Raw genomic sequence first — 13,067 nt, 5'->3', positions numbered from 1 at the left:
AGGTCACACGTGATGATTGTGGCAGAGCTGATAATTGAGCCCAGTTCCAGATGCAGTCTAAATATTCAATAAATTATGATCTTCTGAGTTAAAATAAGAACTCAGGTTGTTTTGAAAAATATTTGGATAACCAATAGGCTGATACATAATGTTCTCTAAAGGAAAACACTAATTCCCTTTTCACATTTGGCTAGAGATGGTATTAAATAGCCTACTTGTTCCTTCTTATACACTGATGTGTAATAGATTGATGGGATGGAATAGTTGTAAACCAAGTAACAGCCGCCTACTGTATGTTTCAGGATGATAAATGCACTGCTACTACTGAACCATGAGACGATAATTCTCCCTAGTGTGATATTTTAGATCAACAGTAAGGGTACACGTTAGAAATGCTAAAGAAGTATTAACAACCAAAATATTTATTGTGGCTTTTATGTCACAGCACCATAGTAAGGATGATGTGCATCACTATAATGGAGGCATTATGTGTGTTAGGATGGCACAATGTCTCTAAGATCATTGAAGGGAGTTCTTACAGAGCAGTCACTAATGCACCTTTTAGCATGGTATAGTATATGCCAGCTGCCTGCATCAGCTGATCTCTGCTAGATGATGCAGAAATGAGTGGTGCTCCACATCCACATACCTTGCTCTCTTTGGAGATTCTACTGCTGCCACTACTAGTCTCTCAATATTTGTGTCTGGGTGCACATTTTGGCTAGCTCATGGGCAGATGGCACGATGTGGGGTTTCCTTCACCTTCTCCCCACTTGTTGAACAAACCAAAAGGGACCAGAATGGTAAGACCTCTGATAATCTTTTCTTGAGAAGAAATCTTTACATGTTTAGATAGTACAGTATTCTAAAAATGTATATAGTATGGAACATCTTCTACTATGTAATATTTAATTTCACTCTAAGTTTAAACTTCTTGATTAAGTATTCTTATTGTTAATTGTCATTCACATCTGTTAAGCACCCACCCATCGGTGTGTGCGTTGTGTGAATGTTTCACTTGTGGCAACCATATTGCTAAAAAATAAATGACTTGGATAATTCCATTATTGGAGCCCTCTGGTGGAGATAATAGATTTGTTTGCATTCTGTTTTAATTTCAAATGCATGATCCCATGTGGCAAGAGATGATTCTCACTATGTGAATGTATTGAGCATAATAGGGACATCTTTCTTTGAAAGTACAAGGTGTGCTTCCTTTATTTGTGTCTCTGCTTAATAAGAATTAGGTGTTGGCAGATTTTCTTCACTAAATTAAGCTTGAACTCCTTTGTTCATTAAAAATTAAAATCTGCATGCAATCAGTTTTATTCTCACCCTACAACTGCAAGGAGATGGCAGACTTAGGTCATATTTTAGGACTGCAGAGGTCATACTTTGGAGCACCCTTGTTTTAAAAAAATCATATGCTGGAGGCACAGTATGTTATAAAGTTGTGTCAGCTTCATCCACATCTTCCTCTTTCAGGCTATCTTCAGGAAGCGTACTTGTGGACTAAGCAAGTGCTGTCAATCATGGAAAAGTCTATAGTCCTGCTGCGAGAAGTTACAGATGGATCCCTCTATGAAGGAGTGGCTTATGGCAGCTACACCACCAGATCTCTCTTTCAGTACATGTTTCTTGTCCAAAGGCACTTTGACATCAACCACTTCAATCACCCGTGGCTTAAAGAGCACTTTGCATTTATGTATAGAACTGTCCTGCCAGGTAGGTAGCTTGGATTGATAAAGGAACATCTGCTAATATCTAAATCAATTACAAGTTTCACAGTTAAAGTACAATTTTATATAGCTCAAATAGTGCAGCATTCTGTATGTTTTTATATACCTGCATGAAAATGACACTACTGTTGTCTATTAAGTGCTTGCCCTTAGAATTGGTCAAAAAATAAGAAAATGATTTTATGAAAAAGTTTAACATTTCAAAGTTGCTTCTATCTTTGGAATGGACCCATTTTCTGTTTTGGCTTTTTTGTGTGTGTGAATTTTGTCTTGATATTTTTTCTTGAAATTTTATCAGAATCATTTTCAAAATTGTTACCAAAAATCATTGCATTGAAAACAGGGTTTTTTGGAATGGAAAAAATTGATAGGCATTTTTACAAAAATTGAAAAAGTTTTCATAACATCAATTTTTCCCCAAGAAGTTTCATTTAAAGAAAAAGCAATTTTGACTAAAATATTTTTTGTGTAAAAAAATATTAACTAGCTCTATTGGTAGGGTTCTCAGTGCAGTCCAAGGAGACATGGTCCAAATTATTCCAGTTTGAGTGCCTAAGGTTATACAGATATATAACTATTTAGGCACCAGTGATGGGGCCTGCATTTTGGCTTGTGTCATTGTGGCATAGAACTACTATCAGAGTTAGGTAGTGGAAAGGAAAGCTACCTTTGCTGGCTGAAAGTTTGGGAAGGTTAAATGGGGAGAGATGTCCCTCAGATACATGAAAGAGAAGTTTGTTCTTCTGTGGAAAAGTACCAGGAAAAGAAAATTATTAGGACTGATGGGCAAAAGAGTAACTACCTTCGGGCTCTCTATTAAGTTATACATCATTTGTTTCCTATGCTCTATCAAGTTCTTTGTTTTCTGTTCAGTGAATATATTTTCTGGTATACATAGTATGACCATGGGTTTCTGTCTTTGAGGTATTCCGTGTGTTCTAGTGTTAAACTGTATTGCTGTTTAACATCCAAAATACGGGACTTATAATATCCTTTAGGTAGGTCAAGTCTTCTGCTGTTCCATACAGCACAGTGAGCAATGACTATATTCAGTAAATAATAAGAAATACACCTCTACCCCGATATAACACGACCCGATATAACACAAATTCGGATATAACGCGGTAAAGCAGCGCTCCGGGGGGGCGGGGCTGCGCACTCCGGCGGATCAAAGCAAGTTCGATATAACACAGTTTCACCTATAATGCGGTATGATTTTTCCGCTCCTCAGGACAGTGTTATATCGGGGTAGAGGTATAGTTACTAGCTTTTAATTTAATAGATAGCAAAGAACTTTGCAAAGGAAGGTCATCATTATTCCCATTTTAGTGAGGAACAGAGATGCAAAGTGACATGTCCAAGGTTACCCCACAAATTAGTGGCAGAGCTGGGAGTGGAACCCAGGTCTCCTGAGTCACAATCCTCTCTGTGTTACGTCTTAATTACTGTTAAGTTCTGTGTTTACTGCTGTATGAAATGGAAGAGACAGGGTCCCTGCCCTAAGGAGTTTCCAATCTAAAAGACATATACTTGATGACCCAGAGGAAGGCTCTATCTTAGACCATAGCAATGAGTTGTTGTATTTTGATAGGTATGTGACAGCATCATTCACATAGGTGCAATAACATTGGGAGGTTTCATGAAGAGAGTTTTAAGGGATTTAAATGGGAAGAGTTGGAGCCCTGTGGACTGCAAAAAGAAGATGTTCCAGAAATAAGGTGCAGCATTGCCGGGGGGTAGGGGGAGGGCGGATTGGCAGAAAGCATGAAGGCAAGAATGGGAGAAGGATACAAAAGTAGTGGTGAAATTAGTATCTTGGGCAGAGCAAAATGAGAGAGGACAAAGAGCACAGACTTAGGTAGGCATAGAGTTGCACAGAGAATGAGATGCTCACGTTTAACATGGAAGGCAAGTGGAAGCCAACAGAAGAATTAAATGAGAATGAAATTACCGTAATGAAATTGGGACAGTACCAAGGACTGGACATGCATTTTAGCTACATGGGTCATCTATTTTAGATGTTGTGGGAACAGAAGAGTCATGACATTTAAACAACTTGGATGTGTGGAGACATAAGATAAAGTACTCATGAAGTATTTTGCAAAGCAGCTATAGGAGTGTGAACTGAGGAAAGATTTAAAAGGGGAGAATGGGAAATATAGTAATGTGGGGAGAACTTGAAAAATTTGAGGTTTGCTTCAGACTGGATAAGTAGTCCAAAATTCTGTTCCTGCTCTGAACTTTTTCTGAGTTATTGTAACTTCTTGAGTTAGCAAAATTAAGCTGGAAATCTTGTAAGAGGCAGCACAGTTGCAAACTTTCTGGTATTTTCTCCTCTGATCAGGCTGCAATCATACTTTTGTTTTGAAGTCCCAGCTGGAATTAAAGTGCAGAGATGTAAATATGAAAATTAATTGTAAAAAGTGTAACCAAACTTTGTCAACTTTCAGAAGAGATTTTTGTTCCAGTTGGGCTCAAGTTTCTAATGAAGACTTACGTTGGTTCTTTCTGTGTCCAGATCAGTTCAGCCTGCTGTAAATACAAATTTAACCTCAAACTATGGGTAAAAATACAAAATCCTAACTTGGATGGATTTTAGGGGCCAGTTCTCTGCAGTCATAAATGGGCATAGTTCTGATACAGTCAGTGGAGCTATGCTGATTTACATCAGCTAAAGATTTGACCCTGTATTCTGAACACCACCCAGAAGGCAAGAATACCTTTGACATGACAGTACACACCCATATTAGAAGAATGGCTCACACAGACTCCACATGATACCTCAGGCATCTGCTTCAGAAAGATACTTAAACAACAAAGCACACTTGTTTTAGTTTTTTCAAGGTATAGATTTCATTTTACCTTGAGGAGCTTCTGTGAGCTGTAGTTACTTTAAAGGGCATGGATTGACATAAGAAAAACAAAATCTTTAAACTGATACTATCCTTTGTGAGAGGTTAAAGTGAAGAAAGGGAGGAGGATGGGGCCTTTCTCCTTGACATTTCTGTATCACTGTGCTTTCTTTAGTTTAAGAAGAAAGGCGAGTATTAAAGTGTGCTACAGCAATGGGAAATAGCTACTGTATAACCTGACTGTGGGTCATTCAAGAGTATGTCTATAAATACTTTAAAAGAGTAAACCCATTTGTAATGCTTGGCTTCATCATCCTTACTTTACAGTACAAATCTTTGTTCATTTATTTGCTTGTTCTTGTGTTCCTTTTAACTTTTTACCAAGGATTTCAGAGAACTGTGGCAATTGCAGACTCCAACTATAACTGGTTCTATGGGCCAGAGAGCCAGTTGGTGTTTCTAGACAAATTTGTCATGCGCAACGGCAGTGGGAATTGGTTGGCAGATCAGATCAGAAGGAATCGAGTTGCGGAAGGCCCCGGGACTCCATCCAAAGGGCAGCGGTGGTGCACTCTTCACACTGAATTTCTCTGGTATGAAACAGAATGAGTGGGCTTCAAAGAAACATGGCAGCTGCTTGGCATGAATCAAAAGCCATTAACTTCCGTTTTCTAATGAACTGTACAAATTGATGTTATACTGGTCATGTGCCTGTGTCTAGTCTAAAAGAGACTCAGAACTTCTTCAAGCCATATAATATATAGACACATACAACACAGGTCTTGTACAGAACTTGTTTTCACATGTTTTCCATCTGTTTGTTGGCAATGCTTTTAGTTGCATTGTTTTAGACAACCATTTTCAAAGGGAGTGAAATTCTTATATCAAAGTTCCCACATGAGTTCTTTAACAAAAAAACAAAAAATTCTTCCACTCATGTTACAGCTTGTTGTGGGCTTTGGTAGTTAGTTACAAGCTCATTTAAAACCCAGTTCCTTCTTTTAAATGCAATTTAAATGTAATTTCAATGCTTAAAGAAAGAGAGAAACATAGATTCTTTAAAAAATGGTATATACATTAGCATGTAAGCAATGTTAAAATGGAAAAAAAATTCTGGAACAGGACTTGAGCCACATTTTCCACATAACTTACAACTCAGCCCTAATTTGTAAGACTAGATCATTCCATTGCAGACAAGAAATGAAAATCTTTTAGGGCCTTTAATACGTCCAATTCTTGCTGGTCAATAGTGTGTGTACATATCCAACGTTTAAACTGGCATCATGTTTTTCCCTCACAGTGGCTCAACGTGTATTTCATGCATATGTTTTTGTAATTAAGATATGTACATTGAGAAAATTCATGGCTTGTTGGCTCTCAAATATCCCTCTGGGTGCTATGCTAGTTATATATTTAGTGCAAGCTCCCTTTCTCCTCATGCACTCAAGGACCCCTGGCAAGTCTGGAGTTAAAAGAGACTCCTTCCCCTGGGAAGATACCTTAACATTCAGGAGTGGGATGTTTCAGTGGATTTGAGTCACAGAAATAAGCCCTAAATGTCCTGGGGCTTGCCTACTTGAAAGACTCCCACTCTTCTTGTGCCATAGTGCTTCTATTGAAGTCAGCGGAGGCACTTGCATTGAAGTCTCCTGGATTAAATATTGAAAGGGAGTGGTTGTAGAGCATTCTCCACAAGGGGCCATTGGCTGTGGAACAAGCTTCCACCTTTGGTCAAAATCACTGAGAGTTGTTGTCCTACCAGATATATTCCAAGGCCTGTCTTTGTATCAGGGCCTGAGGGGGGTAGCCATTAATTAGAGAGATGTATTCTGATGGGGAAAGACTTTTTCATCTGGTTATGTTAGGGATGGAGTTCTTGCTGGGGGCTTGATGCTGGTTTTATTTGTTTTGTTCCTTTAAATATCTGAAATAGTATATAGCTGCTCATATTAAATAGAAGGAAATTAAAAAATAATTAACCTTATTTAGGTATGATTTCTTTTTAAACTGAAGTGTATTACTTTAGTTTATATACCTACTGTCTTAGAAGTTTGTCTTTTGCCTAGGCAGAGGATAAAATGATCATTTAAAAAAACCTGGGGGATTATAATTCATTTTTAGTTTATTTCTAATCCTTTTGAAGAGTTCAAACTCTCCATATCCTTCTGTACCTGGGGAGTCTGGAAATTACACCTTGTGCATGATAGGAATTGAGTTTCTTGTAATTGAGTAGACAGTGTACAAGGGGGCACACTGACCTCTCCTGAGTGCTTCCTGTCGTTTGAGTGCAAACCTGGACTCTCTTTTTTTCTGTCAGCTGTCGCCCTTATCAGGCAGGTCTTGACTGGCTCAGCCCTCTGGCTAAGTCACATACAGTCTAAAACTGATGAACCCTTTCCAAGGTGAAAAAGGTTCAGCAAGGCCTGTCACTGCGCCCTTGTCAGTTTCTGCAGCCCTGCCTCTGGGCTCAGTTCTCAGCCCCTTCGGGGCTAGCTTTAAATCTGTGCCTGCTCTGGGATAGAGCAGTAATCCCAGGGCTTTCTCCCTGGAGACGCTTTGCCTTTGATGGTTCTTATTGCCCCACCTCTCCAGCTAGGTCACTCCTTCAAGTCCAATCCCTTCCTTGCTTGAAAAGTTCAACAAAACGCTTGATCCTTTTCATTGTCTTCAGCCCCATGTGCGGGCCTGTTTAAATTCCAGCCCTTTGCTTGGGTTCCAGAACTAAACTGGCCCCTTCTTGGGGCTTTGCCAACTTTGCCTTTGGCCAGTGGGGGGACCTGGGCCCACTCCCTACTCCGGGTCCCAACCCAGGGACCCTACAAACAGCAGCCACGTCCTGCTTCCTTTAATAGTTGCTGCTGCTGCATTCCCTGGGCTGCTTCCCACTCTGTCCCATCACCTTTGTTACCTGCGGGTTATGGTCCTTACGTTCTCTGTCTGTTCCCTGCCTGAGCAGGGCCTCTCCCAAGCCTCCTCACCTGGAGAGTTTCACAGCCCTCCAGTCCTTCCTCACCCAACCAGCAACTGGACTGCTCAGGCCCGGTGGTTCCTTTTAACTAAGACTGCTATGCTCTGATGCAAGTGTAAACTCTTATCTGCAGACTGGCATTAAATTAGTTATTAAAATTAAGAGGACTGCAGTTTGACATGGTGGGGAAGATGAGTATGTTCCAGTGAACCTGAGAGCTATATCAGTAGGAATTTAACTCCTAGTAGGGCTACCCAAGCCAGACAGTTCAAACGATAGGGACCAAATGAAAAGATATGCAGGCCACTTTTTCTCCAGGCTGGGGCCAACAACCTATCCTTGTAAAAATGTTACACTGTAGACAATTCTTTCTTTTAAATATTGCAAAATATCATGAGTTTTGGATAGGTGCTGGAAAATCAAAATAAATAAAATAATTATAATTTTAATGTTTAAGTGTAAAACCATGTTCTTTGTCTTTTGGCAGGTATGATGCAAGCTTGCACTCCGTACCTCCACCGGATTATGGTATTCCAAAGCTGCATTATTTTGAGGACTGGGGAGTTGTAACGTATGGAAGTGCATTGCCAGCTGAAATCAACAGGCCCTTCCTCTCCTTCAAATCTGGAAAACTGGGAGGTCGTGCAATATATGATATTGTTCATAAGAATAAGTACAAAGAGTGGATCAAAGGGTGGAGGAACTTCAATGCTGGCCATGAGCACCCTGATGAGAACTCCTTTACCTTTGCTCCCAATGGTGTACCTTTCATAACAGAAGCCTTGTATGGGCCAAAGTATACCTTCTTAAACAATGTGTTGATGTTTTCTCCAGCTGTGTCAAAGAGCTGCTTCTCCCCATGGGAAGGGCAGGTTACAGAGGACTGTTCATCAAAGTGGTTGAAATACAAACATGACCTGGCTGCAGACTGTCAGGGGAGAGTAGTCGCCGCTATGGAGAGAAATGGAGTGGTTTTTATCAGGGGAGAAGGAGTGGGTGCTTATAACCCAAAACTGAAGTTGAAAAACTTCCAAAGAAACCTTTTACTTCTGCATCCCCAGCTTTTGTTGCTTGTGGACCTAATTCATCTTGAAGATGACAGTCCCCTGGAGGCAGCCACCAGCTTCTTCCACAATGTGGATGTGCCTTTTGAAGAGACTGTTATTGATGGTGTCCACGGGGCTTTTATTAGGCATCACGATGGGATATATAAGATGTACTGGATGGATGACACCGGCTACAGTGAGAAGGCTACTGTTGCCTCAAAAATGTATCCCCGGGGCTACCCATATAATGGAACAAACTATGTGAATGTTACAACCCACCTGCGGAACCCAATCACCAGAGCAGTTTACCTCTTCATAGGACCTTCCATAGATGTCCAGAGCTTCAACGTCCATGGAGATTCTCAGCAACTGGATGTCTTCATAGCCACCAGTGAGCATGCCTATGCCGTTTACCTGTGGACTGGTGAGGATGGAGGCCATTCTGTCTTTGCACAGATTATTGCAGATCGCCAAAAAATTCTATTTGACCGAACCTCTACCATAAGGAACTCTGCTGTATCAGAGGTGAAAGATTATGTTCAGATTGTGGAGCAGAATCTTCAGCATTTCAAACCTGTCTTCCAGCAGCTTGAGAAACAGATTCTGTCCCGTGTGCGGAACACAGATAGCTTTAGAAAGACTGCTGAACGCCTGCTGAGATTTTCAGATAAGAGACAGACGGAAGAAGCCATTGATAGGTTATTTGCTATCTCCCAGCAGCAGCAGCAGCAAGGCAGGGCAAAGAAAAGCAAAAAGGTAGCCAAAGGCTACAAGTTTGTCGATGCCGTTCCTGACATCTTTGCACAAATTGAAGTAAATGAGAGAAAAGTGCGACAGAAGGCACAGACTCTGGCACAAAAAGAGTTACCTGTAGATGAAGACGAGGAAATGAAAGACCTTTTAGATTTTGCAGATATTACTTATGTGAAGCACAAAAATGGTGCATCAATCAAAGGTCAATCTGGACTGGAACAAATGGTGAGCACTGCTCGAAGCAGTGCTCCATCAATATCGGCTTCTTATACCCGCCTCTTCCTAATTCTAAACATTGTTATATTCTTTGTCATGCTGGCAATGCAGCTGACCTATTTCCAAAAGGCCAAGAGCCTACATGGCCAAAGATGGCTTTATGCAATACTTTTAGCTGACAGCTGTGTATTATTGTGGCTATATTCTTCTTGTTCCCAGTCACAATGTTAGCAAAAGATCATGTACTACTTGACCAGTTTATGGTCATATCAGTCTATGCAAAAGAATTAACCCTAATAGGGCCATAGTTTGTTTTTTCCTTTTCTGAAACATTCCAGGAAACAGCTAAGGGAAGGTTGATTTCACCCCATGAGGGAAGAGAGGAAAATAATGCATTTTTGAGAGACCTAAGTGTTCTTCATCTGTGCTTTGGTTGCGTTTGACATCTGAAGAATATTATGCTTTGTTCATTAAAGCACAGTCTGTGAAACTGTAATTAATTTCTACCAAAAAAAAAAAAGGCTTTCTTTAAGGGGTGATTTGTTTCTTAAGATCCTTGGTTTTATACACAATTGTTTTTGCATAGTATTACTTTCAGGCTTCTAAAGATGCCTATGACAGGTAGGTAGGAAATGGTTTTCCTGCTCCATGAAACTGTTTGAGATATCAAAAAAAGTTCCTATTCCAAATTGGGACATAAAATGACAAAACCTTGAAAATATCCATGTATCAAAAATCCATCCCCCCCAAAATTTGGGGTTTGAAAATGTGGAAACAGGACATTTTGACAATTTCATAACATTTTTTTCCCAAAATTTTTCAAGTTGAGATTTGTTGAACTTTCAAGGGAGATTTGTAGAAACCAGCTCTATTTCATAAACAATTTAGGTTTTGATGAATCATCATTTTTCAGTGGAAAAAAAGGTGTTAAAAATTCTCAACCAGCTCTAATGCCTATAGACATAACCTTACAACAGAGTTATTCAAATTTAAAGGGCATAGGAAAGATTAACAAGTTACAGTCGGAGGCAAATAAGAAGCAAACTTTAAGTATAAGGAATTATTTCTCATTATGAGAAATCCCCTTCCCATTCGCCAGACCAGATGAAAACTGGAAGATGAACCCTGATATGATCTGCTTTTGATTTTACAGGGTAACATTTCTCAAACATTTTCATATGTGGAGCACATCTCAATAGGGAAATTGACTCCTATAGCTCCTGTCCTTCTGTTTGCAATTGCAAAAAACCGCTACCATCACCACCACCACCCTGTGGCAACCCCAGCAATTGCTTATGTGGAAAAGCTGTATTAAGAAAGTATTTGATGGGGGTGGTTTTTAGCTCTCAGGGTGATTATATAGTTGAAAACAAAGAAGAGCCAGAACCATGTGACCAGCCAGTTCTTCATTGACCACCAGCTAGTGCTCTGCAAATCATTGGAGGCACATGGATCGTTAATTTGGCAGTCATTGATATGGGGAATACTGTGGCTTCTGAAAATGAGTTTGACACCTGCATTAATTAAACTGAATTAAAAAAATCATAGATGTCTGTGAGGTTTTCAGTATGGAGAGGCTATAGAACCGGTGTATATTACTGTATGTCTTTAAAAAACAGAAAAGCATTTCTTCCCATACATTTTGTTAAATAAACAAATCATAATTGTTTCTTATGCATAGATTTTTTTTCTTTGTTGACTGGAATATTTTCCCTGATAATTTAAACAATTCAGTGGTGTTCAATAGCTCCTAATTCACAACATATAATATTGAGGGATGGCTCTCTCTGAATTTCATCACTTGAGCCCTTGATATTGATGTTTTTTCTTCAAATGTTTCTGGCCAAGGGTGGGGACCTTTTCATGAAATAAAAATACACAGCTGAATATCTTAAATTAATAGCCTAGGGTGCAAATTAACACTTTATAAGATCTAGAAAATGTATAACAACACTTACCATTTAATTTCAGTTTCCCATACTGAGGCAAGTTCTGCTCATGTACAGAAACCAGAAGTCTCTTGAAGAGCAGCAAAATAAATTGTCACCCAACATTATTCTTCATAACTTTGCATATTGCTTTCTTCTGAGTTGGATTATAAATTGGTCCAATAATAGGCCGTCGAAGCAGCTGGTAACATATGATAGATCAATAAAAGTGCTTAAAAATGGCATGTGATTTTCTGCTCAATGAAAATTTGTTTATTTCTGCATTTTACATTGAACAAATTTAAAAGAGGGGCAGAAACAGTTGTTGGGTTGTTTTTATTTTCCTAGAGACTGTTGATTAATTTTTAACTCTCGTGTAATATTAATGGTCATTAAATGTTGAATCTTCGGGCAAATGTGTGTTTTCTGTTTCTTAGTTACTTGGGGTTCAGTTTTGCTCTCTAGATACATTACTTGGTGGAAGCAAGGGAAGGATTCCTGTTCTGCTTGGCCTTTGGGCACTGTGCCCCCTGCACACCCATGTAAGTACTAGACACAATCTGGCTATTGTTTTATTGAAATGAGATTGGATTTAGAGAGTAGTACAGAAATCCAATGGGCAGAGTTTGTATTTCCTGAGCCGTTACAGAATGTGCTACGTGACCCCTATCAAGAGGTCAGTAAAAGCTGGAGAGAGCATGTATGTGTTTATATGTAAGCATACAGTAGAACCTCAGTTACAAACATCTCGGGAATGGAGACTGTTCACAACTCTGAAATGTATGTATAAATACATTTATACATACAGAGTTCACAACTCTGTATGTATAAATATCTCCTGCCTGTGTGTTCCATTCTATGCATCCGAAGAAGTGAGCTGCAGCTCACGAAAGCTCATGCTAAAATAAATTTGTTAGTCTTTAAGGTGCCACAAGTACTCCTGTTCTTTTTGCAGATACAGACTAACACGGCTGCTACTCTGAAATCTGAAATGTTTGTTACTCAGAGCAAAACGTTATGGTTGTTCTTTCAAAAATGTACAACTGAACATTGACTTAATACAGCTTTGAAACTTTACTATGCAGACAAAAAATGCTGCTTTTAACCATCTTAATTTAAATGAAACAAGCACAGAAACAGTTTCCTTACCTTGTCAAGTCTTTTTTTTAAAACTTTCCCTTTATATTTTTAGTAGTTTATGTTTAGCAGAATACTGTACTTTATTTGGTTTGGGCTTTTTTCTCTGCTGCTACCTGATTCCAAATGAGGTGTGTGGTTGACTGGTCAGTTCATCAACATGGCTGTTGTTTTCTGGTAGACTGGACTCTACTTAAAACTGATGTGAATTGTTCACACAGAAGCCAGTTTCCCAAACCAAGCTGACTTTATATATGGCTTCAGTTATCTCTTCAACATATAGAAAATGTTTGTTCTGGACATTTTTCAGACATTTACCTCCTCCAATGTCCCAACCCCTTCACACAACTGTGCTGTAACTGTCCTAAAATTTCCCAGGGGGATCTGTTGGAGTCATTTCAAGTGTTTGTGATAGTTGGAAAAGAGGG

The 13,067-nt window shown here is 39.4% G+C and overlaps 1 protein-coding gene across 6 annotated transcripts in view; it reads left to right on the top strand.

Moving 5' to 3' along the window:
• The window catches only part of LOC120400755 (dermatan-sulfate epimerase), a 267,676-nt gene extending 255,758 nt beyond the window's left edge, over positions 1-11,918 (top strand). For all 6 annotated transcript variants that reach the window (XM_039529703.1, XM_039529698.1, XM_039529699.1 and 3 more), the window contains 3 exons: positions 1,486-1,725; positions 4,977-5,184; positions 8,047-11,918. In XM_039529703.1, coding sequence (XP_039385637.1) covers positions 1,486-1,725; positions 4,977-5,184; positions 8,047-9,805 — 2,207 coding nt within the window. In that variant the 3' untranslated portion in view covers positions 9,806-11,918. The remainder of the gene's footprint in view (positions 1-1,485; positions 1,726-4,976; positions 5,185-8,046) is intronic.
• Positions 11,919-13,067: the final 1,149 nt, after the last annotated feature.

This window comes from Mauremys reevesii, linkage group 3 (genome assembly GCF_016161935.1).
Source record: "Mauremys reevesii isolate NIE-2019 linkage group 3, ASM1616193v1, whole genome shotgun sequence".
Taxonomy (NCBI): Eukaryota; Metazoa; Chordata; order Testudines; family Geoemydidae; genus Mauremys; species Mauremys reevesii.
The sequence above is the reverse complement of the archived record's forward strand: the minus strand, read 5'-3'. Positions and strand labels throughout refer to the sequence as shown.